The following is a 25,079-nucleotide window of genomic DNA, read 5'->3' on the forward strand; positions in this document are numbered from 1 at the left end:
TAGATATTCAAACAATTTGATGCAGAAATTGTAAATATTGCGCCTGGAATTCTAAAGTAATGATGAAATACTCATTAACTCACATACTGAAGAAAATTAAGCCAGAACTCATAGGCTTTAAGATTAACATCAGCATAGAATTTTAACTCCAATTTTCTTGTTAACCTGTTATTGCGCATATGCTGCCTTCTTTGGACCCCCACTCATGAAATATGAGGAACAGACTGCAATTCCTAACACATATTACCAGCTATTAAAAACACTGTATCTTGACCTACATGGTTTTTTTCCTTGTCTTAAATTGGGACTAATGATTACAGAACTTGTAAACCCCCCCTCAGAGCAATTTTCTAGTATACTTCATTGGATAAATGACAAGATTTCAATAAAATTAAAAATATTTTTTAAAATTATTCAATTCAGTCCAACAGTCAATTGCTGTTTGGAAAATATGCCACTGAAATATACACTAAGATCAACTTTGGAATAAATGGTTCAACATTCTGGATGTGAAAAATGTAATTTATGCAAAAACATCCATACTTCTATTCAGTAGACTTACCTTGTACAATTCCAAAAACAAGAAAACATTACAGGAAAAAAGGGAATATTGATTTTATAATAATTCCTTCACATAATGCAGAGAGAAAAAAAAAAAAGCATTTCTTATTTAGACCATTAAGTAGTGCTAGTAAAAGGAAATGGAAATAACATGAAACAAAGAAATAAATCCTGCCCTGAACACCCACTTTAGGTAAAAAGCTGAAGTCATTTTTCACCAACAGCAATTTGTTAGATAAAACCTGTTTTCACAGTCTTGAAGAGGAACTTTCCCTGACCCGAGTTTATGACTTTAAAGGTACATTTATTTGGCAAAAAGGCTGGCACAAAAACACCTTTATTAGGAAGTACAAAAAATATATTTCACTAATGGTCAAGCTGCATGTCAAGCAGCCAAAGGTAATAAATCTAAGCTTGTGCTTACTCCACTTTTTAAATTCTTGTTATTGAAACAACCTAGCTAGCATGCCACTTTTGCTAGTAGTAGTACCATAATACTTCAGACTAAACTGGTGTGACCAATCAGCTACTTATAAGCCATGTGTGCTTGTGCTGTGGTGAAAACACATCTCTCCAAATAATAATAAATGCCAAGAATAATAATTATCTACAAACTGAGTTGGGGATGGGATTTGCTGCTTTGCAGTAAGGCGAGAACTCTCCCCCATTGTGACTCCTGTGGGATGCAGTGCACCCTTCTGCCATTGAACGCCAGAGATGTTCCTGAGCAGCAGCACAGCACCCTCCATGCAAAACGCTAGCTCCTGCTCCCAGCTCAACAAGAGTAGGAAATAAAGAATATGAGATGACACAGGTGGAGTTAGACTATGGCAGGAGGTGAAGCAGTTCAGATCACAGTGTAGAAAGGCAGGGGTGACAAAGCAGAAGAAGGAACAATACAGATAGTAGGAGAGCGCTAATGCCAGCAGTTTATGACAGATGCGATGGTATGCTTTTATGGCTGCTAAATTGTGAAAGGTTGGCCACTCCTGATCTCATATTTGCAGTGCATAATGGGATTAGGTAGGAATGGTAGCTACAAAAATTTGGATCTTTGTCAGTTTGTATCATGAGTTTCATCTTAGCACTTGTATTCTTCCAGGCACTGATTCCATGACATTTTAGAAAAATCTGCCTGTGAAATAATTTAACTCATCATTAATTTAAACTCTTTAGAAAAGCTCTAACCCTTTGCAAGGAGGCTCTAACTAAACTAAATACTTACTTTGAAAATACTAGCCATAGGATTTCAGATAACATAGTGCCAAACCTAGCTAAAATGTGTTATTTCTTCATTCTGGAGTGCAGTAGAAGGTGCATCCTGACTACACTGCCAATCCTATAAATAAGAAAAATAAGAACCTCCTGTTAATGTCTGTGCTAGTTTAAGGCATTGCTGCTCCCTTTGGTGTTGGTTCATAGAAGTTTTGTCATTTTGCCTTATATTTGTACAAAAGAAACAAATAAAAAAAATGAGTCTATACATGTTTAAAATGTGGTTAAAATGTGGTTTGTTAGAATTAATATTTAAAGGAACACATTTCTCTCTTCTCAACCTATGTTTACATCAACTTAAGGAAATGAGAAAAATGTAAGTAATCTGAACTAATACTTAGAAACATTTAAAATGAAAGTTTACTTCAGCTTACATGATCCAGAGGTTTAACTTTTGGCTAACAGTTCAAAATATAAATGAACTCCTTATCATGAACTCAGTTCTGACCTTAACAGCTTTGAAGATTAAATTTAAATAGTGTATTCTGCAATATGCTTGTTACACGGTCAAATACTCCACCCAAACTGCTGACAATGTGATCAAAATCACATAACTCATGAGAAGTAGAGTCCTTAAAATTACTTTTGTGCACATGAAAACATACAGACCAAAAAGAAAAGAAGCTCCTATGATACTTCAAAAATTCCCACATCAATTTTCAGTTGAAAGTGAAATATTTTTCAAAAGAATACAAACTAGCCCATTTTAGACTAATTCTTACCTTCCCTCTTTTAAAAGGACAATTAAAGGTAGATTAAACTTTTTGACAATTTAGTTTCATAACCAGCATTATGTTATGTCTGTACCTCACAGATTCTCTCGTAGACCTCCTTTGTCTATTAAAAGACAGAGGTGACACAAACGCAAACTAGTAGCCGAATAACAGAATTTTGACCTGCTAGGTAATGTGAATATTAAGTTGAATAACGAAGACTTTTTGTCTTCAGTCTCTGCACTGCCACTCCTGCCACCTCTGCTGCCCATTTGAATACTTACGCTACTACCAGCTGCATTTTCTAAACACACTTTGTCTGTGAAATGCACTCACTTAGCTATATAGCACAGCTTCTTGGTCTGTCTTTGTACATTCCCAGACCCACTCTTGTCAACGTACCCAATACAAATCATTAGTGAAGAACTAGTTTTATTTTGTATTGCTACCATTCTTCTCACGCTCTTTCTTATTGGTCACACTTCATAGTGAGGTTTACTTCTTTTCAGTCCTTCAGGAAAATTGATGCAGTTCAGGTTTTTAACCTTGAATAAGCAAAGGTACCACTGGAAATTCTCAAATCAAGATGTAGGATTCTTTATATTATCAATAGCATATGAATGTCTTTCCCTTAAAAAGAAATCTACACCAGTCATTAAAAAACTTTCCACAAATTAAATCCAAGTAGAAGCAAACTTCCCTCTACAACACGAGAAACTAGAGTATCAGCTGTATAGTACTTCTCACTACCTACCCTTTCCACACTTGGGCAAGGTAGTTACCAAGTGAAGAAGAGCCCAGGAGAAGGCCTAGGAATTTTCTAATTGTACAAAAATTGCTGTAATCTGTACTTAAAGCAATGACCTATATGTCCCACCGATGTCACTCAAGTTTCAAAGAGGGCATGTATTTAGATGGAAAGGTCAAAATTTTCTGTAGTGCAAACCCATGTTCACTTCTGCCATCTAGTCACAATTTCTCATAGCAAGCAAAAGAAAGCTGGACCTTACAGAACAGAGCCTGTTATTACCAAAAGAGTATATCGCAAACGAAGGGAATCACCATCGTTTATCATTATTGTGTATGCAAAGTAGCTCTGGAGAGGTTACCAGCAGTTTATAACAGCTGGCCTCTCCCCAGTGGGCTGGCACCCTACAGCTTTAAGAGCTGAGGGAGGACTCCCGTCCCATACTGCGCTGAGCACCTGGGGCTCTGACCTGTCCCACCTCTGCCTCCTCACAGTGGCTCTGTGGCAAATGAGAACTTAAGAGCTTAAGCCTGAAAGTAAGTCAGTAAAACTATTCTTGGAAAGTAGAAAAGTGATCTATTTTCTGGATGTAAAAAGGTAATTTTACAAAGAGAAACACCTTAGAAACCCCAAAGTATTTCTTTCTTTGAATACTGGGACTAACAAATGTTAGTACCTGAGGCAGGGAAACACAGCCAGAGCTGGCTCTCGACAAGGCAAGAAACTCACCAAAGTGTAACAGAAATGGGACTGGTGAAATGGAGAACAGATGAGAAATAAACAAATAAACTCAAAGGAAGAAGAATATTTATAATTTTTAAAACCACCAGGATTTCTCCATAAAACAGCAAGCGCTTGGAGAGCTGTGATACATAGCCTTGTAACAGCAACAATAGACAGTTTGGTTGTTCTGTGCTTTTTTCCCCTGGGGATCTTTATTATTACGGGTTGCATATATACTGACTCGTTAAACAGAACGAGTACTTTAATCTATATGTTTAGACCAACTCAATGCCTTACATCAAAACCCTACCACTAATGGCATCTCATAATAGTCAATAGTAGCAAAACTCTCAACTTCCTCATGATGCCTTTAGATGCTACTACAAACTACCTACAGTTATATGTCACCTCTCCTCCTTGCCCATCTGTTTATATTTCAGATAAACCTGCAAACATATCTATACAGAGATATAAGAGAGCTATCTTATAAGCACCTATATATGGTAGGGAGAAAGCTAAAAAAAAAAAAAAATGTTATTTTGCTGCTTTTGCTTACAGTAGTTCACCAAAAAGAATCAAACAGATTGACAGAAAAACTTCTTGCCCTCTAAATTGACTTGAGTAAATGGGCAAAAATTTAAGCACAAACCAAGATTTTATGAGCTTAGAGATCTCAAACAGCCACACAGAGAAAAAAACAAATTTTGCCCTAACCAAGATACCTATGTCTTCACCAGGTATATCTTAAATGACACACACATTGGCAATTTCAGCCTCTCTACCTCATTGAGAAAAAGGTGCTATTCAACAAGATTCAAATCTATGAGTCTCACTAACGGAAATGGGAATCTGACAAGTCCTGCAGTTGGACAAACTATTCATAAATTTGTCATTTGTTGCAAATCAATACCAAAGCTGGGGGCAGGAATTAAATACATGGGTGTTCAAACATTCAAAATTGTATTTGCTGTTGACATTCCTATTTGATCTCCTGTAATAGGAAACATATGGAAGGGTAAAGTTCTGAAGAAGATTGTTTCTGTTTCAGAATTTCACTGCAAAACTGGAAAGTATACCTCTTGACAATACACAATCCACAAAGGAGACAAATTATTTGTGAAATTTGTATAACTGAGGCATTTTGTAACATTTATTTTAAACATTATATGTGTAAAAATCTGCAAGCCATTTCTTTTAGATATTTATTTTTCTGTCTGAACTATATTTTTTCTGAAACAAGTTATTGTCTATTGAAATATTGGTACCTCTTGCAAAAAGTTTACAGATTAGTAAGTAGTATTTAGCCTAGGAGAAAGACATTTCATTGCAAAAAGCTGTCATGCTGAAAATTGTCATATAAAATGTCACATTTTATAGCTGCAGTGGCTCAACTTTTCTATCTAGTTAAGCTGGCAGTCACTTCATAAACATGACATTAGGTACTGTCACCCAACCAGAAAAGAATAGATTCAGATTCTAAAATCAAACTGACTTCTGTTTTAAGAGTTAAATCTTTATGTAAGACCTAATCTTTACTCAAAACCCCAATAAAGTGCTCTGGGTAACTGTATTAGATTTATATTCTCATTTCCTGTTTTCCCACAGGGAAAAAAGTGGGAAACATTTTTCCATGTTGTATGCTGCTGAAGAACTAAGAAACATAAAACCTTCTTCATATGTACATACAGCTTGCTCTTTATGTCCTTGTTCAGATCAATAGCAAATCTTCCATTCATCAACAGATTTGACAACAAGGAGTGAGCAGGTACACGTGATGGAGTACTGCAAGTTCTAGACTGTAAATACTAACAACAAATTTAGTTCCTTTACCTCAGCTTTTTCACCATTTTAAAATCAGTAAAAGTTAAAATGTAAATATTTGTTTTACTTGCATTTTTTCTCTCTGCCCTCTATCTTCTATCACCAAAGTTTTGCTAATAATGATTTGCCTCCTTCTGCTTAAAGAAGCACTATTCGAAAGGTTTTGCACCCCATACAGTCTATAACACCGTAACTCAATACCCCACAACTGCATTGTACTATAAGATTAGTCTCATGGACTGCAAAATAGTGCTGTGCAGTCACAAGCCAACCTGTACAAGTCAAGATATGGAAGCCCGGGCTCACTTCTCCATGTGGTCTCCAGAAAGAGAACAGAATCACCATAATCTTATCTTTTCATTTTAGTGATTCAGATTACAGGTTTATGAAAACCATAAATAGCTGAACAGGTAATGCCAAAGGAATTGAGAACTGCAACTCATGAACAAGTAGTTTACAGCAGGAATTTCTTGAATCTGAATCATCATGAAAGGGATTATATCACTGAACTACATCCCCCAACAAATATTCTCAAAATTAGTAGCAAAGAAACTAACTGGCTGCATTTGCACATCACATACCACAGTATTAATTGGTGATCTTTTTCAGTTAAATTTTTGTAATACAAAGTAAAAACTAATTCAATATATTTGAAATGGTTTACTCACCTCATCTAAGTCTTTAATATAAACAATTTTCTCTTCAATACCAATAGGCATTGGTTCACTATGGGGGATCTTCACCTCTTCATACATTTTATTGTTTTCTCTCTGAACTGCCTCTGGTAAGAACACCTAAAGCAGTATTACAGGAACATTAATTGAAAGTATGAAAACAGAAAGTGTCATTACATATAACCCACTTTGAACAATGGTTTATCACTTTCCTTCAAAAAATGAATCCAAAATAAAAGCAATTCTCACTGATTCTTTTTATAGATAGCACTGAACCCCCAAAGTAGAAAATAATCAGTTTTACTACTCAGAAAATAGTCCCAAAAAGACAAAAAAGATAACTCCATTTTATTAAATTTCAAAAGCCATTAAGTCTAGAATTTCATAAAGCATTCATTTTGTTAAAGTCAATTCAATGGTTTCCAAAAGATAGAAAGAGAAAAATAGTATTTTAATGATTTAAGTGACCCTAGAAGTAAAAGCAGACACATTAGCTGAGAATGAGATTATTTCTTCTAGAGCCAAAATAAAAACAGAATACATGAAAGTGTTTAAAACCCTCTGCAAAGAAGCACTGCTTCATACATTGGACTCTGACAAGGAGGAGAATCTAAGGGAACAAAGGGAACCCTGCTGCACATTATTCACTGGGAAAGACGTACTGTTCAAGAAGGGTCATGCACCAAACACATACCTTTGCACCCCCAATGAATGCTGATGTTTTCATAGCTTCAGCTCGGGAATCATAAACGTGCGGATAATGAATTTTTTCGAAGTCCATCTCTCTCTGTCTACCTAGGACTGGCATACTTCGAGCATTCAGAAGCGCTAGTTCTCTGTGAGCAGAAAAATAACTGCAATAACTCTGCTCATTTTAGGCAGCCACCACAAAAACCGAATGAGGTATATTAAAGTCAGAGCAAGAGTTATAGAAATTTAAGGAAAAAAACATTGCATAAAATAATTAACAAAGGAATTTTACAGTGTTATTCTCTGGCATCAGTTAAACCATGTCCTTATAACACACCGTTTAGACAAAAATCAGAAGTGCAACCCAGTAAGTGCAAGGCCTTCTAAATGCAGTTTTGCCTCTTTTAAGCAATACAACAACATGTATTCACAGTTAAATACCAGTCCTACTATATTTTTCTCAATACAAAATACAACAGCTTATTTGCTCCTTATCGTCTCCCTCTCCTACTCCTCCCACTACCTCTAGCTGACAACATGGAAAATAGTACCCATTAATCTTAAGAGGGAAAAAAAGAAAGATAGTTCTGATAGATATAGTACAGACTTCATAAATCTTAAGCAAGTAGTGTGCGTACAGGAACTAAGAAAGATAGCCTATCCCTCTAATCTGCATCTCCAGCCCACATAGATGAAATCAGGAAGATTCTCATTAAGCAGATCACTGCTTTCTTTCCCTGAAAATTACGTTTTCATATTAAAAAAAAATTCTACACTTGTAATAAAACGTGACTTGGAGTCAGAATCACCTACTCACCAAAGCAAACTAAAAGAAAATAAACTATTATGATATGTTGAAGTAGCAATTACAACAGAAGCATTTCTCAACTTTTGGCATTTATTACCTTTGCATCCGCAGCTCTTTGGGATCAAAGCACATAAGTCCTTCTCCAGAAACTTCTCCATCTTCCCCAGCTTGTTTTTCTTTTCTGGCATTTCGCTTTTCTTCCCGACGATATTGTTTCATTAACAGCTTTTCTTGTTCAGACTGAATTGTAACTTGACAACCATAATTGGGCTTAGCATTTTCTCCTATAAACTTCTTGCACTGTTCTGCAATATAACAGGTATGCATCTCTATAAGTACTGGATTCCATCTTTGTTTTCCCCAGTTTTCTTCTAAAGGTTTGTTTTTTGAGGTTTGTTTTCTTTTTTGGGGGTGGTGGTGGTGTGTGTGTGTTTAAAGATAGTTTAGCTTTATTTAGACGACCGTGCAGCAGCTGGTCTCAAGAAATCCAAAATAAGTACCAGCTCACGTCCCAAAGGTAGGATGCTTAAAGTTACCATTGTTAAGCAAACAAAAATTCTTCATCCCAAAGGAAGAGAATGGGCTAGCAGCAAAAGGAAGGGCTTTTTTCCTTTTCTGTATTTAAAACTTCATCAACAGTGGAAATGCCACTTATCTCTCCTCTTACATGTATACACTGATGAGTAGAATGGTGTGAAAACAGATTAAACAGGCTCGTTTTTTTAAACAGTCTCTTCACAAAAAAATTAGTGTATCTTTACTAGATCACATGATGGTATTGAAAGCATACTCACAATGTAATTTCCCTAAACAAGTGAGAAAAGAAATCCTGTTCTATACAGCCCCAAGGATTCCTTCCCTTTATGTAGAAAACAGCAGGATTGAATCAAGAAGAATCAGAACCACAGAACAATTACAGTAAACAATTAATCTAGGGGAGCAGGGAAGCCAAAAAAGCCATCACCTTTAACCTTCCAAGGCCATTACTGGCCAAAACCAAAGACACAACCAAGTCTTTTATATGCAATGGGGTGGAGAGATTTGTTTTGGTTTTAACTGTATCAGTGTTTTTAAACTTCTATTTTCAAAATTCTGCAAACAGATTATTAGTTCCTGTATGTTTCATTGAATATTAAATACTTAATTCAGTTATGTTTCATACGTATTTTTGCAGTCAAATTCCGAAGCCAAAAACTTGAAAACTTTTTTTCATCAAATAAACCCACTTGACTGATGTTTTGAACAATTTGTGCTGCTTCATTTTCACCTACAGTAACAGTGAAACTCCTACCTCTCACAGAATGCATACTAGATAAGGTGACTATCACTTGTTAAATAGCATTGAAAAAATTCTAATAAACTGTCAAAGCGTCCACATTAATACCATCATGTCTGTAGCTTTAACTCTCTCTCTCTCTCTCGTATTAAAAGGGGACAACAATGGATGCAATTTCCTAACTAAATTTAATTCAGACTGAACACACCAGGGCAAAGAACTGCTACTCGATTTGTCTGATAAGCACAATAATCACTTTTACTGCCGTGGAAGTAAATTACATAAGAAAGAGTCAAATAATACAGCATGCTACAAAATGCTGCAGTACACATACAGTTCCCTGACTTGTGCTTATTTTCTCAAGACACAAATTACTCAAACTTGACTAAATTTCTGCAGACACAAATTGCATTTCTGGAAAGATAAAACTTCAATCCCCATTAGAAATACCATTTTGATAAACTTAAAAGAAAAAGCCTTATTAAAATTAATAAACGGAATTTGGGGCAGAGCATCTTCACTCTCAGAGAAGATACTCAAATATAATTAACTTCTTTACAACAGTGAAAGAAAGGTTCTCTCATCAGTGAAAAAAAACATACCATCAGTAATGCTTTCCTATTGTCTTAAAAGCCCAACATTGAAAATATTCTTCCTCCACATTCTAGCAGAAATTACTGTGATAGATTTTACTGATGGCATAATGAAGAATAAATTCATAAAAGCTTCCAAAATACTACTTCTGCTAAGTGCGAAGAAAATACTTGCATAACTAAAATCTGCATATAGGAGAAAAACTATAATAGTTCTGTTTCTACTGAATGTATTTTAAATTTTTATTATTTCATTATTTTAGAAAGGGAAAACCACGAAGACACAAAACCTTGTTACAGTGATAGCAAGACACTCCACTTTGAAATTACAAACAGATAAAACTAATGGTTGTTCTGATGAGTTTAGACTATCAGCACAACAAAAGGTAAACTTCTAAACACTTGCCTATATAACATTTCATTTAAGATAAACATATTAAAAATGGTTTATTTGCATTTTAAAATTATTGTGAGGATACGTAAGTCCACCATTACTAGTTTTATTCACATTTTTCTAAATCCATATGCTGTGAACATGCAATAGGCTGCATGGTCTATGTCCATGTAAGATCTATTCCAAGTCACAACCTATTCACAATCAGATTTATTTTAGTCAGTGGAGAAAGTAAGAAGACTTGTTTTTAAACAGCAATTTGTAAAACAGATTTTAAAGGAATTACTCTGTGCAGGCAATTTATCTTATAAAAACAAAAATCACAGTATAAAACCCGAACCCCTTTTTTTCCTCTCGCTTATCCATCCTTAAGCTTCACTTTATTTTTTTCAGAAGTGGTTGCTACTGTGCTTTTTCTCCCCAAGACCTACATTTGATGATAGTACAGAAGTGGAGAGTAAGCAGGAAAGCAGACGAGGAATAACCAAAGATCAACTTATTTCCAGAATAATCCATTAAAATAGATACAGTGCAACAGTTAATACATTTAGAAGTTACACATGCCCATAGGCAGTTGAAAAGTAAATAAATATACGCAATAAGTATTTGTTTCCTCTGTATAACCAGACCATGATTTCTTTGTTTAAGCCCATATAAATATACCCCCCCCCCTTATTTTTTTTGGCTTGCTTTTTAAATACACATACACAGTACTGTTGTTTGAAATATAACTGAACAGTTAGAAAACTACTTTTTATCTGGCTTGGAATAAAAATTTTGTAGTTGCTTACCTTGCAGAGTCTGGAACCTGTTATCATTTGGACAAGTCAAAGATCTTTCCAGAATCAGAGATCTGTTCTGTAGGAGTTTCTCTATGAGTTCAAAGCCTTCAGGGCCTAGCAGTTCGAATAACTACAGAGAAAACAAAGTCATAAGTCATTGTCCAAATTCATGTAAGTTTATAAATACGTCTGCAATATTTAAACAAATTAATGAACTTCTACTCCAAGTAATTCAACCCAAAAGGTATCATTGCTAGTATTCAGCCAAATTCTCGATTACAAAAAGGGAAAATTACAGAAAGTTTTCAGCTGGAAATATTTAAAATCTGTGAATTTCGTCTATTAAGTAAAACTCCATTTCTCTTGGAGATTCTTGTATAAAATTTAGCTCTTCTCAAGACTAAGCTTTATGTGCCTGTCTTTATGGTTATTTACATAAACTATGCTGCCAAATTTATTCCTCCACAATCTAAGCAGATAAATCAAGACAACCAATGCTTTCTCATAAAAGTCAGATACATAGGAAGTTATTCCCATTCCAGTGAACAAGAGATGTAGCCTACTGCATTTTCAGTCATATCCTACCAAAAAAAAAAAAAAAAAATCACAGATGTGGAGTACAGCAGGAATTTGAAGAAACAATTAAGATGACACTGCTTGCACATATAATACTGTATGTGTGATCGTGTGCAGTTCAAACACATGATGTAGGTGATGTACACCAGAACAGAATTCCGTACCAATAAGCGCTATTTTGGCCCAATGATTCTCTTACTCAAATGATTCTCCTGTAGCAGGTTAAATAAACATAGTTCCCTATTTGAAGTTCCCTTTCCACATAAAACTGTTTTTAATGGGAAAAAACCCACCCAAAACATTAAAACCACTTCCCTGTCCATCTTATCCATAATTATTTTGTCAAAAATCAAAGCATTACAGTAGAGCAGTAAGTTACTCAGAACCCATTCTTGATTTCTAATACTGCTAAAGACAATTTTTCTCCGTTTTTTTCAATTTCCAAAAAGGAAAACAGGGCAGTTTCTTTAGCGCTCTAAGTTTGCTGCTAATATTATTCATGCAACTTCAGGTATCAGGTAAGAATAAAAGTTATGATGTACTTTGATGTGATGTTCTGTGAAAGAATAAGACTTTGGCACTGTAGGATTCAAGTATTTCCATACTAACTATAAAAAGGAGAGAGAGGTCTCTTACTGTCCTGTATTTAATTTGCCAACTCCTTAACAGAGAGTTTTACTGTGGCTGTCTCTGACTACTGCCCTCTGGGAACACCTCAAAATAACTTTAGCTGCCTCTTCATATATTTGCAAAACTTTGAACAGTACCAAGGGCATCAGATCAATGATCCCTTTTTCAGGCCAATCTGTACTTCATAATATAAGCTGTCACTTAAAAATAAAAAAAAAGAAAAAAAAACGTGTTACTCCTGGCCCTCAGGGTTTCTATGAAAAACATAAGGTTTGTGTAAATTAGTACAGTGATGGCAGAGTTTGCAGAGACCATGAAATAACAACTCTGAAATGTATAAAATCTTGCATTTCTTTCATTAGAGTAACCTACAATGGCAAATTGGAGAAGCAGTCTAGGGAAAAAAAAAGGCAATAAATGTGGACAAATAGAAAATTCTATACTCAGATAGAAGAAACAAACTACAAAAATACAGGACAGGGAACTGCTGGCTAGACATCAATTATGCTGTCATGGATCCCAAGTTGTGATGGATTTCTTTTTATCCAGCCTTCTCTAACAATGATCATTAGTTCTTGTCTTTTGCATAGCTGTTCACTGTCACTTTACTGCCACATTTTAGCTAATATTTTCTAAAGATATAAGACGACCTTGTTTTTATATTTCAAAAGAAAGTGGCAAATTAGTAATGGTAAATTTGAGGAGTAGGTATTTTGCAAGGATAAATGCTTAAGTCAGGGAGGGAACAATAATTACAAAAGCAACAAGAAAAGAAGTGTATTTGAAATAACTTAATTGTATAAAGACCTGAATACAAGCTCGCCTCAACTTTGCTAACAATTTGACCGTGGAACACCAGCAAGACAGGGAAATGAAATTCTTTCAGTTCAACCAGATCTGGGCTTAGACACTAGCTTCTCATCACGGCAGCACACACAATGTAAGCATATTCAGACTTCCCATGTTGCCCCCCAAAACCAAAACAAACACACACACCCCCCACCACCCCATCACCCCCAGAAGCCAAACAACACATTAGCCCTAAAACATCCAATGTACACCTTCAGCTGTGCACAGGACTCCAAAACATCTCTACCACTGGAAGCTGTTAAGAACAAGCCAGAAAAGCATCCATCAGAAAAGATGAGTTTTGATGGGGAAATAGATAAAACTGTTTTTTGGAACAGGAAGATATTTTTCCACTCCTGTTTTCCCAACATATTCTGAAACAAAAACTATCCGTATCAAAACTATTTCAACCAATGAGAACAGCAGAGCCATACAAAGAAGCAGTAATGTTACACAACACATTCTACTTCATGCCCAGAGGTCATGAAGTAAAAACAGTATCACTTACTCCATCCCCAGTGAGCTAGGTGCTCAAAAGAAGAGTACCAAGGTGAAACTGCATACCCTACTCTCCAGACAGCCTACCAGTCAAAGAAACCGAACCCATACAGTATTACACATGACAGACTCTGCAATGCTTATGTGGTAAAAGTCACTCCATTGGGCCTTCTTGATCGGTGAACAGTGTGGTATTCATTTGCTACCAGCAGTTTGAGAACTGTCTGTATCACCTAAATAATCTTGCTGCTGTCTGAAAAGGAAGGAGGCTTTCAGAACATTTTAAACAGCTAAGACAGACTGAGCTCATTGTTCAAGACTGAGGCTAAAAGCTAAAGAATCAGAAGACCAGAAGCAATGACCTGTTCTTATTGACACGACATCTCCCACGCCTACTAGAAGCCTGCCAGAGTTCATGGGTGGAAAATAACCCATTGAGAGCTAAACCAAGACAGAAGTGGAAGTGCTGAGAGATGGAGAATAAGTTAAAGAGCAAGATCTGTCACTACCTACCACTGATGGTAAAAATGGTGACAATGGTAGAAAAAAATTTGCAAAGAGCAGAAATAACTAAACTTGAGGACTTGTTAAGACCAATATGTTATTAATCATCAGATTCGTTCATATATAGGAGTAATCCACTGCTTCCTAATTGAGGTATTAAGAACTACCACAGAATGCTGCTGTTTCAAAGTGCAATACTTTATCTTCTCATTTGTTTAGACTTCCAAAAACATGTCAGGGTCCATTCACAAGGCTTTCTACCATTTCAGAAAAACTTTTACATTTGGTGGAGTTTCTAAGCCTAATTTTCAAAGTAATCATCAAATTAAACAACAACCTGAACTTCTGTAACGATAGACATAATTATCGGTCTAAGCAGTGACTGTACCCTATGGTAACTCATGAAAAGCTGTATGAGTTGGAAAGAAAACACCACTTGTTGGGATCCAGCTTTCATAAAGTGAATGCTGAGTCTGACATCTTCAGAAATAGCACAAAATTTCCTTTCTTAAAAAAAAACCCTTTCCACTGTAAGAATTACATTTTTAATATTAACAGTCACATTACCCAAATAATCCCGGGCCAAAGTTTGTACAAAGTAACCACCCCACTACTGCTATAAATCTTACACTGGAAAGCACTTACACTTTATAGTGACAGGTTGACTGTATAAATCAAAGAGCAAGGAAACAGAAAATTAGGAGCTGTGTTGAACTGCTTTATGCCTACTAGGAGAAATGAAGCCCCAAGGCACAGAAAGCACCTGACCAAGAAATAAAGCCACGTTCTTCTGCAAGGACATATCTTTCCTATAGTAGTTGTATTTTTTGATGGTATAAATTGAAGTTATCAACATAGGCTGGAGTGGCTGAACCAGCTGTAAAAGAGCAAAATCCACAACACCCTCCAGCACCTACTAAATGCTGATGTAGCCCTGACTGCCACAGTTCATTCTTATGCCTGGATGTTCAGCTGGAGGCACAATGCTGAGGTGACTGCTTACTAAAGTTGCTTTGCATGTTGATTTACAAAAAACAAACGTATTACTTGTCACAGAAGGCTATGTCATTTTCTAACACACAGAACAGGCTTCCTCACGATGGTGTTTAAGGCGGTTGCCGTACTACTCTGCAGAGTACGTCCATGAAGAATCAAACTCCACAAACAGTAGTGAAAGAAAAACAAAGTAACAATTTATGTAAAATGGAAAGCTTAAGAAAGTTATGAGGCAAGCTGTCAATCCCATCTACTCTTAAACCTCTCCAAATGATGAGGCACTAACCCCCAATGAGCTGCATTTCTCCTTTGGACAAATATCTAGTGTAAGCTGCACAGAAATTCCTAATATTCACTACAGAAAAGAACTTCTTCAGAGGTTTCACGCTGTTGAGAAAAGAATTTCGGATACAACAGTTCGATTCTAAACATTTTGCTTTCTATTCTAGAGAAGAAAAGGCAAATTGAAAAACTGTGATGCACGGCTAGCAATTTACATAGCTTAAGAGGCTAATTATTATGTTTCATTCCAAATGAAATGCTTTTCATTAATCAAACCCAGGAGTTAGCAGGGTCATATCCAGTCCAACAGTCTGTGGGATGAAATTTCTAGCATTCAAATGCCAAGTAGGAGCAATGAATCTTAGAAGGACAGTGAGGCTGGGGACCATGTTGATGACAGCCTAACAGTAGCTTTTAATGAAAATATTTCAAAGAACTTGCTGTTACTCTGGTAATTTCTTCAACACTTTCCTAGCATCATACTTGTTTCTAACACACTGAGTTTCCACCACTCATCTCAAGTGCTCATTCCAAAAAAGAGGACAATAGGGAAATTTATGCTTGAAATAAAGATGGCGCAGGTTTGAATGGCAGACACGTGTTCCTGGCACTTGAGCCTGTAACTTGAATGCTGTTAATGACTTCACATGGCTGATGGAAAAACATTAAACAATGTCTAACACTGCACGTAAATAAATAAATAGGTTCTCAGACCAATAGTTACCGAGATCATGACCCTTTCAGGACAGCCTGATAGGAAAAAAACACCTGTGCAATCTTTTTTGCAAAAATCTGTGAGGGTTCTGACACAGGAAGTGGCACAGGGGCATAATTCTGTATTCAGGGTAGGTGCTAGCATTTCAGATTTGATACATTATTATATATTCTGGCCTGAAAAGTCAACGTCCAAGACCCTGAGAGCAGGCAAAGGAATCTGGTGAATGTTCATAGCTGCCTTTTTATTAAGTTATAATGAAATAAACTAGACAGCAGGCAACAGTTGGAGAGGCTGTGTGTCAATCAGCGGTTTCTTGAATACCAGCCAAACTATTACGGTCCTTGAAGTCAGTAACAGATTGTGCCCAAAAGTCAACCCTGACTGCTTTCAATAACAAAGGTCCCAGATGACTTCAGCTACTACTCAGTGACCATAAAGACATAGATGAGTGTGATATATGGTCACTCATATTTGTTTGAATGATTTTCACATTTCATTTTATGTGCACAGCTTTAATATCTGGAAGAAAGCATAATGAGTAATCAGTCTAGGAACCAAAGGACAAGATGTGTCATATTGCATTAGAAAGGTGAGGCAAGGTCCCCATGCTAATGATTTCTACTGAATATATGCTAGTTATATAGAAAAAGCAAGGAGACATAGATAGCAGTCTTGCAGACAGACAGCAGTCTATCTGCCAGAACAGGTAACAAGCAAGAAGCTGAACCCCAGTGAAATGCATGACATAGTAAATTTTTTCAAGTTAAGGCTCAGCCATTAAAAATACATCTTTATTATTGAACTCACAGTTCAAGATTGAAACAAGATTTTACTCTGAATGTTAAATAGCTAATAATCACTTTTTAATTCTGTAAGGCACAATTTACAAGGAGCCTTGGAGGTCCTTAGTGTGACCTCAAATATGAGGTACAGAACTGTGAGCGTTACTTTGACTATCATAAACTATCTGCCATCCCAAGGGCATTTTCTTGATTTCTGCATCTTCTATGAAGTGGGAAGGGATCCTATAAATCTCAGAAAACATTTTGTTTTTCAAATGCAAACAAAAATAGACTAAGGACGGTCCTTGTACCTTGCTTGAGTCTTAGTAATAAGTACTGTTCTGCAGCAATAAACAAAACAGAAAACCAAGTTCAGCCAACCAGTGGTTGTCCTCTGGTACCGCTGGTATACCTCAGGTATAAAGGTATCTCTGTACCTTTATAGCCTAACAGCTGGTCTAGGTTACAGAGTACCACCTACACAACTAATTGCCATACCTGTACTTAGTGGCTTGTTTGCAGATGATATTGCTTTACAAGGCACAGTTTTCAAACAGCAGTGGAAGAATCATCCCCACAACATGATCTCAAGTTTCTTCTGTTCTAGTAGCTCTGACATTTTTCTTGGGCTACAGGCTTACTGCAAAAGCTCTCTGGACATAGTACCCAAAGAGTACCAGACAGAAAAATTCATATTAGCTATTGCTTAAAAGATTCAGTAACAAAAACAGAGACATTGAAGATAGAGGGTTTTTTTGCATGAGAAAATTCAACACAAACTTCATGGATATAATATATACACTGATCGCTGATTAATACTGTGCTGAAAAGTATGGGACTATCACCACCTCTAACATCTACAGATTGTAGAAGAACAGTTAGTTTAAAAACACATCTCAGATGTTCTGTATTTTCATGTTTCTTACAGGTTGATTAAAATAAGAGAAGCCAGGCAAAGCATAATTTCTTATCATTGTTATTAAAAACAGGTATTACGTGTGTGAGAAAGTCATTCAGCTCTCAGATGTGCTTTTCTTTTTTCAAGCCTGGCATTTCTGAATACACAGCCCATCACATTAAGTCCACTTATATAGAAATGATCTTCCAATCCTAGGAACCATTTCCACCTAGGAGACTTGCACAGACTCTTAGGAAGCTCAGCTTAACTGCACCTGCCTCACAACGGAACAGTGGCCAGGCACTTCAAGCACTTTGAAGGCGAGTTGCTGATAAACTATGTGTATGCAGAATGCATTTCTGATGGCTGTTCCTCGGTACAGGGGCTGAAGGACTCTCATATTGCAACCTCATTCATCACTGGGATCAGATACGACAGAATGATGTGCCCATCGGCAGGCATTCTAAGGAGCACCTGGCTCTCAGGCAGCCTCCAGCAGAATCAAGTGCCAGCTTCAGGAGGATGAATGAGAAGTCACTACTTGTCATCAGAGAGGTCTTAAGGGTCTGTCCGTGAAATCAGCTAGGTTTGAATTTTTGGATTTTACTTTCAGTCAGCAATTGGAAGAAAATAATGAACTAAATAAAAAGTTAGAAACATGCAGATTAAAGAAAAGCAGCAAAATTCTAGGAATTCCCCCAACAAAAACTTTCAATTTTACTTATAAGATAGAAGAAGACTAAGTAAGGAAGCTGATGGAAAAGTTTTCATATAACATTGTCTTTGGGAAAGATATTTGCATAAAGATAATGCATTCATGACAAATTCTTACTCAACATTCAACTTCTGGTCGCTTTTCTCATTACTACATTTGCAGTGCAACAAGAAATGCTGGAAATCTGGTCTTCAGCCCAGGACACATTTTTAGTCCAGATGTAAAAGTTCAACACGCAAATAAAGACACAGCCAATTATTCTTTTTAATATCGTTTCTCCTCAGCACATCGGCATACCCTCTATTTCTGTATCCTATTGAAAGGGTTAAATCCCTGACAATTGCTAAGACATAGACTTGCATTTTTAAATCCCTGACAACCCCTGACTAACACACAGACTTGCATTTTTTTTAGTTTCACTCGCATCCCTGTTTTCTTTTGTTCTCTTCCCCTGCAAAGATAGTTTTGGTTACCTGCTGAGCAGAGTTGATGGTGGGACATTTCCTGTGCCTTCTTACCTGATAGGACTAAGCAGGCCTTGAGCAAGCTCGTTAGGCTTCCTAATTAAATCACTGATAACAGGAACTCAGGATGATTGTGCCAAAGATAAGCACCAAAGAGCTAGCTTAAGTCGACCCCCTTGTAACATTCCAAGGCCGAAGGACTGATGAGCTAACTCAATAACTATATATGGACAAAGGAAGCCCAAAGTTCAACTAGTGGACAACGTGAGGAAGACTGTGGGAGACCACCGGGAGGGTGAAAAGACCCTAACCCTAATTTTACTGTGCATGCTTGGACTATGTAAATGAATTCCGGGAACTCATCACCATAAAACTGCCCTTTTCAGGAAATCTGATGAATACGTATGATTTTTCTGTATATGAACTGATGTGTTGCGCTAACCTGGTGGAGCACTTGTGGCGGAGTGATCTCCAGTGCTGCCCAGCGCTGCAATAAAGAATACCTGCTTAATAGTCATCCCGACTACTGAGTCCTGATTTTGGCTTTTCATGGCAACACTATGATCACTGATCACTGGATGATCACTATGCAATTTTACTTCAACTACACACTAGTAGAAATAAATGAATCACAGCACAAACAATTCCAAAATGAGTATTAAAACATGAAAACTAATTTCTTAGAAGACTCAGCCTACAGGTACGAGTTAATACTTCTTTTAAATCAAACTGAAATCTAAAATTAAAACACTGAAATTGATCAGTTACAGGAAAAAAAATTAAGATAATTTTTCTTATAACAAGACTCAAAAACCAGACTATCAGATTGAAAACATAAGTAAATATTGCTTAATAGGCCTAAAACAGTTGTCTTACCTATTTAATTTCCTATCAGTTTTGATTACAGATATCTCTTTGGTATTCTTATATTAAAAAATAGCATAATCTGTCACAGCATAATTCTAAAATATTTGCTGGAAAGCTTTCTCCAGCTCCTTGTGCAAATCCGTACTAAAACTGCCTACCGTACTTAACAGAGAGACAAGCACAAAAACACAAAACACCTTAGTAAATTTTCTTAATATTTTTAAGTGAAAATAAGTAGACTGGAGAGATCATCATCATCAATGTTTTAACACTGACTAATTAGAAACTTACACAGATGCGCTAATTTTGAAAATTTCAAACATATAGCTACAAGGCGACTTCCACCAGCTTATTTAGCCTAAAGACTTTGGTAATTAGAAATAATGTCAAACCCAGCTACAAACAGCAGACTACTGACATGCCTTTTGAAAAGGAAGCCCTGAAGACCAATTTAAGTGTAAAAAACTCGCTGTTACATGATTTCTTAAACTAGTATTTATCTTCAGAAGTGTTCTGGGATCAGCTCTTTATGAATTTTGAAGAAAAAAAAATCCTAATATTAGCTAATTGCTGCACTTGCCACTTTTCTAAGCATAGGGAGCGGGCAAATTTGCAATTACTGAATGACTATTTGTAAAGGTACTAGACAGATGCCTGTGTCACTATTGCAGTAATACAAATCCAAATTCTCCTGAAGAAAAAAAATAAATTAAAAAAAATCTAAGACAGCATAACTTGAATAGGAGACAGCAGATGCCTGTTTCATTCTGTAGTGAGAGCAAACAGCAAAGTAGATACAGAGGTAAGAAATTCTGACTTTATCCAGCAGGAAACATACATTTATAGAGGAAGTTTCTGTATCAGAATCAAACATCCAAACCAATTTTTTTTAGGGCTGATGATTTCAAATACTTATAATACGGTGGTGGTTGGCACAGAATTATTTTCTGCAAAAGACAAAAACCTGCAGATATTCTTAAAGGACAGCAATTCCCAAACCTGACCATTTCAGAAGACAGACCTGGCCGAGCATGGAGCCATTCGCCTCTAGTCCAACAATTCTGCTATCCTAAAATGTAGTGACAGCATACAAGAAAATGCCAGAAAGCCAAGCAATTAGATCATGTTGCTCAACAGAGGTGGATGATGAAGAGTAGCAAGGGACTGTAATACTGAAAGCTAGTTTTATCCCAATTTGGATAGTGAAGTCTGAATTTTAAGACCCTCCGTGAAAGGCTGCCAGGCCCAGCAGGCTGCCCCAGGGAAACAGGCCGAAGCGCCTCACACCTTTGCTCATGTCGACCTGCCCCAGGCTGTGCGCTCCAACTCCCTGGGCTGCCATGCACTCAAGTGGGTGAGAAGGAAACAAGACAAGTTCTTCCCTGAAACATAGCCTTTTGTATAATTTTCGGTGTGTGTAGAAAAGAAAAAAAAGGGGTTTCAGTTAAGGAACGATGAATTTTTAGCCTAGCTTTCCAAGGACCCGAGGCCTACCAAATCACTGTGTACATTTACCAGTGCGTGAACTAACAAACAAGTTTTAAGCCTCTTCAGTAATTTCCAAATTTGACAGAGACACAGAAATTTTCAGAGATCTGAAGGGGCCAGTAGAGGAGCCCGGTCCTTGTGCCTCCTGCTCTTACCCTCTGCGCAGCTGCAGCGCGAGCCCAGCGGCACTAGCACGCACCGGCGAGCCCAGCAGGAACGCACCAGCACAAACTCCTCGTCGGCCAGCAAAGCCGCAGCACTCGCGCTGCAGCAGACACGGGGTATTTATTGGAAACCACGCAGCACCAAGAGCCGCAGGAAACCCGGCCCTGCGACTTCTGCAGCTCAAGCAGCCGTGGGTTTGGGTTTTTTTTGGTGGGGATTCCCCCCTTCCTGCCTTCCATAAAATGATTTAGAGGAATGTGATTTTGTGTCTAGTTAATGAGTGAGCCTTAATCTTTCAGGTGCCATCTGACTGCATTTCTTGCAGAACTTGTAGCTCCTGGTAGATGTGAAAACAACTTCTCAGCATCAAAGAAAATAAAAAGGGAAAAGTTCTTTCAGCTACAGACTGGCTCGCTCTAGAAAAAGATCTCATTAAGTTTAATAATATATTGAAGCGGATTCAAAAGTTATCATGAATAGATCAAGCCTCATACCACCTCAAAGATACAAGCAGCTTTCTCTCAGTACAAAACTGAAGTGAAGGAGTTGACAGGAAAGAGGAAAAGTTACTGACAGGAAGGAGAGCGACCAGCTCTTAGCACTAGGATGAAGCCTAGCATCTCTTGGCTCTCACTGTGGCTCTTTTATAATTTCTTAAGTTCTGTCCTCAAAAACCAGCACTCAAACGCCATTCAATTTGGTTTCTTATGAAGGGTGACAGCATGGCTCTGTTTTCACAAAAAGACAAAGTTTCCTATCATCCTTGGGGTTTCAACAGTCCTTGGACATCAGCAGAGCTGTATACTTCTGATTTAAAAAAAAAAGAAGGCCACAACTAAAAATAGGAGAAAACTGTATTAAAAAAATAAGTGGGTTATTTTCTCTATAGGAAAGGGGAGCAGATAAGCTCCATGGTCAAGAATAATGAGACCCAAGCTTTGTATGTCTGAATATAAAATTCTTAGTAATTTTAATAAAATTACAAAGAGAAGAATATGAGCTTGAAAAGCCGGTCTCATGCCAAGTTAGAAGCTTTGACGATAAGATAAAGATAAAACACCACAGGGGTGATCCACATATGCCTGTACTTTCCCATAATGGGTACTGCTTTTATGAACTAGTTAATGGGGAATAAGCTTTGTGATATGTTAATTTGTTAGGGCTAGAACATCCTTTTACTGAACAAAAGGAAAAGACACTTTGGTGCTTAAAACCAAACATGTTTTATGAGACAAGTTGACTTGACACGAAAATACCTGTGATGCAAGGGTATGCACACACACAAAACTAAACGCGAACGTTATAATTTCACGATACATTAAGAAAAATGCAGATTAAGGTACATCAACATAGTATCATATCCAAAGTTTTCATGTGGTGCTGCACATACATAGCAATGAACATTTAAATTAGCTGGTTTTAAGTCAAAATGGATGTTAAATAGTAGCTTTCTGCACTGTTCTCTCAAAGAAGCCTCATGGCAAGAGCTACCCCACTTCTTTATTGATTTTAACCAAGAAATAATTTCTAAGGACAGCTTGAATTTTGTTTATTTTCTACTAAGCAAACAACTTCCTATAGTAAACTTGTGTGTGATGGCTATTAAGAGACAAACCTAACAAATTAACTTTTAGTAAACAGTTACATGGAAGTAATACTATGGCAACAGAAATTCTGTCTGTCCTCAGGAAAGTTCCCTGGCAAAATTCTTCTAAATTGTCCAAAGACAAAAGAGGAGCCATACTGAATTCAGAGAGGTTTGGAGATGAAATTTTGGAGTGACTTCAGGGAGGACATAAGCAAATAATGACAGAATAGAAAGTAGGAGGAATGTGAACTATGAAAAAATTTCTCCGGCTATGAGCGCTTCCTGTTCTTTATTATGTCCCAGATACTTGGAAAAACTACTAGATATTGCTCTTCCATGTTTTCCAACAAACCTCTAAACTATGATGCTGAAGCTTAGGATTCATAACCGTTTGTAAACATTCAGACAAGGATCCTAAATAGGTTTCCTAAACTTACAGCTAACTTCACAATCACTGCTAGATTAGTAACAATGACTAGTAGGGCTGGTTGAAGAGTTCTCCAGGAGCAAAAGATGAACATTTATGGAAGTCAGATAAGTACTTCCATTTCTTTCTGTCACCAAAAATGAGCCATTTATGTCACCAAAATGAGCCAACTTTTGAAGTGCCTTATACAGTTTTTAGATAACATTTTAACTATCACTTCAGACTTTGTTCAATATTGCAAAAAAAGATACCAAAAGAACGGTGGTTCAGTAATAATGAAAAACCAGTACCAATAGTAGGAAGTATGTAACAGGGACAGGGACATACCGATACACCTATGACAATTCCCATTACTAAGGAGTACTGGTAGTCTAGCTATGCCCTATATAAAAATGGATATCGAATATTTATTGAAATAATATAAACTACTCCTGATTCTCAGTGCCTGCTTAAAGCCCTTACAGGCAACTGAATTTCCATGTCCAAATGGAGCAATTGGGTAACTTACAGCATCCTGAAGAATGTCACCCAAGGAGTAGACAACTGCTCTGTGTGCAACAGATCTGAGAGTTGATGCTCATGCACATTTCTTTTAACAGTGAAAATTGGTCGGTTACTACAAAAGCTACGCTAGCACTGGAAACAACCTTGCCTAGAATCTGAAAGTTAACTGAGATTTTTCCTCACTAAGAACAACAGCCAATATTTACAAAAATGTTTGTTTTATGCTGCCAGTCTATTGCTATCCTCTCCCTCTCTCCGAGTGCCTTTTCCTGCAAGCCAGTCCGCTGATGCATTACTCCCACACTAAATATGTTTGTACTACTGCTACTTCTTCGCATCAAGCCAGACTGGCAATTATTTTTTCATATTTCATTTCCTCAGTTTTCCATGTTTTATTTCACATGCTACCTTCTATACGATGGACCTCCTGTGAACCCTTTTCCAATTATCTTTTAGCACCTTCTATATATAGTAATGATGAAGACATCTTCTGAACTGTTTTCCCTATCAACAGGCAGTCTACACTAACACATTCTCCACTTAAGATCAACTATGAAAGGTAGTTGTAACACTAAAAGTATCTGGCAGTGCTTACAATGAAGGTCTTTAAGGTCTTTACAATGGGATGTAAACATACAGATGTTGATATTTATGAAATATGTTCAGTCAAAACAACATTTTCTGGTTGTAGCTTTTTTGGTTTTTATTTAAATATCTACATACCCAGATGCATATTTTTATGTTTTCAGCGTCTGCATTTTTTAAAAGATGCCAATTTAACTAGCATGTCAGGATATTTAACATTTAATTTGATTACTTTGAGTAAGGAGAGTCAGTAGACTCCTTATTCCAAAATTCCACTTGTGAATCCCTTCACTCAACTAACTTCCACAGTTTTCTTTTGTTCTTTAATGAACTTAACATTAATAAGGAAAGGTTTAGTAATGACTTCTACATAACAAAATAAAGTACCATGATTTTTTGCTATTCTTACACGTAGCCTCCACAAACCTAATCTCCACAAACTTAAGGCTTCAATAAACATTGCCGAGTAATACAAGATAGTAATA

At 36.8% G+C, this 25,079-nt stretch overlaps 1 protein-coding gene across 2 annotated transcripts in view; it reads right to left on the reverse strand.

The window, feature by feature from the left end:
* Positions 1 to 25,079, reverse strand: part of ASCC3 (activating signal cointegrator 1 complex subunit 3) — a 289,617-nt gene that overhangs the window by 226,017 nt on the left and 38,521 nt on the right. For both annotated transcript variants that reach the window (XM_075498453.1, XM_075498452.1), the window contains exons 5-8: positions 11,068 to 11,188; positions 8,111 to 8,318; positions 7,210 to 7,351; positions 6,510 to 6,635 (exon numbers count right to left, since the gene is read on the reverse strand). In XM_075498453.1, the coding sequence (XP_075354568.1) occupies positions 6,510 to 6,635; positions 7,210 to 7,351; positions 8,111 to 8,318; positions 11,068 to 11,188 (597 nt within the window). The remainder of the gene's footprint in view (positions 1 to 6,509; positions 6,636 to 7,209; positions 7,352 to 8,110; positions 8,319 to 11,067; positions 11,189 to 25,079) is intronic.

This window comes from Mycteria americana, chromosome 3, assembly GCF_035582795.1.
Source record: "Mycteria americana isolate JAX WOST 10 ecotype Jacksonville Zoo and Gardens chromosome 3, USCA_MyAme_1.0, whole genome shotgun sequence".
NCBI lineage: Eukaryota > Metazoa > Chordata > Aves > Ciconiiformes > Ciconiidae > Mycteria > Mycteria americana.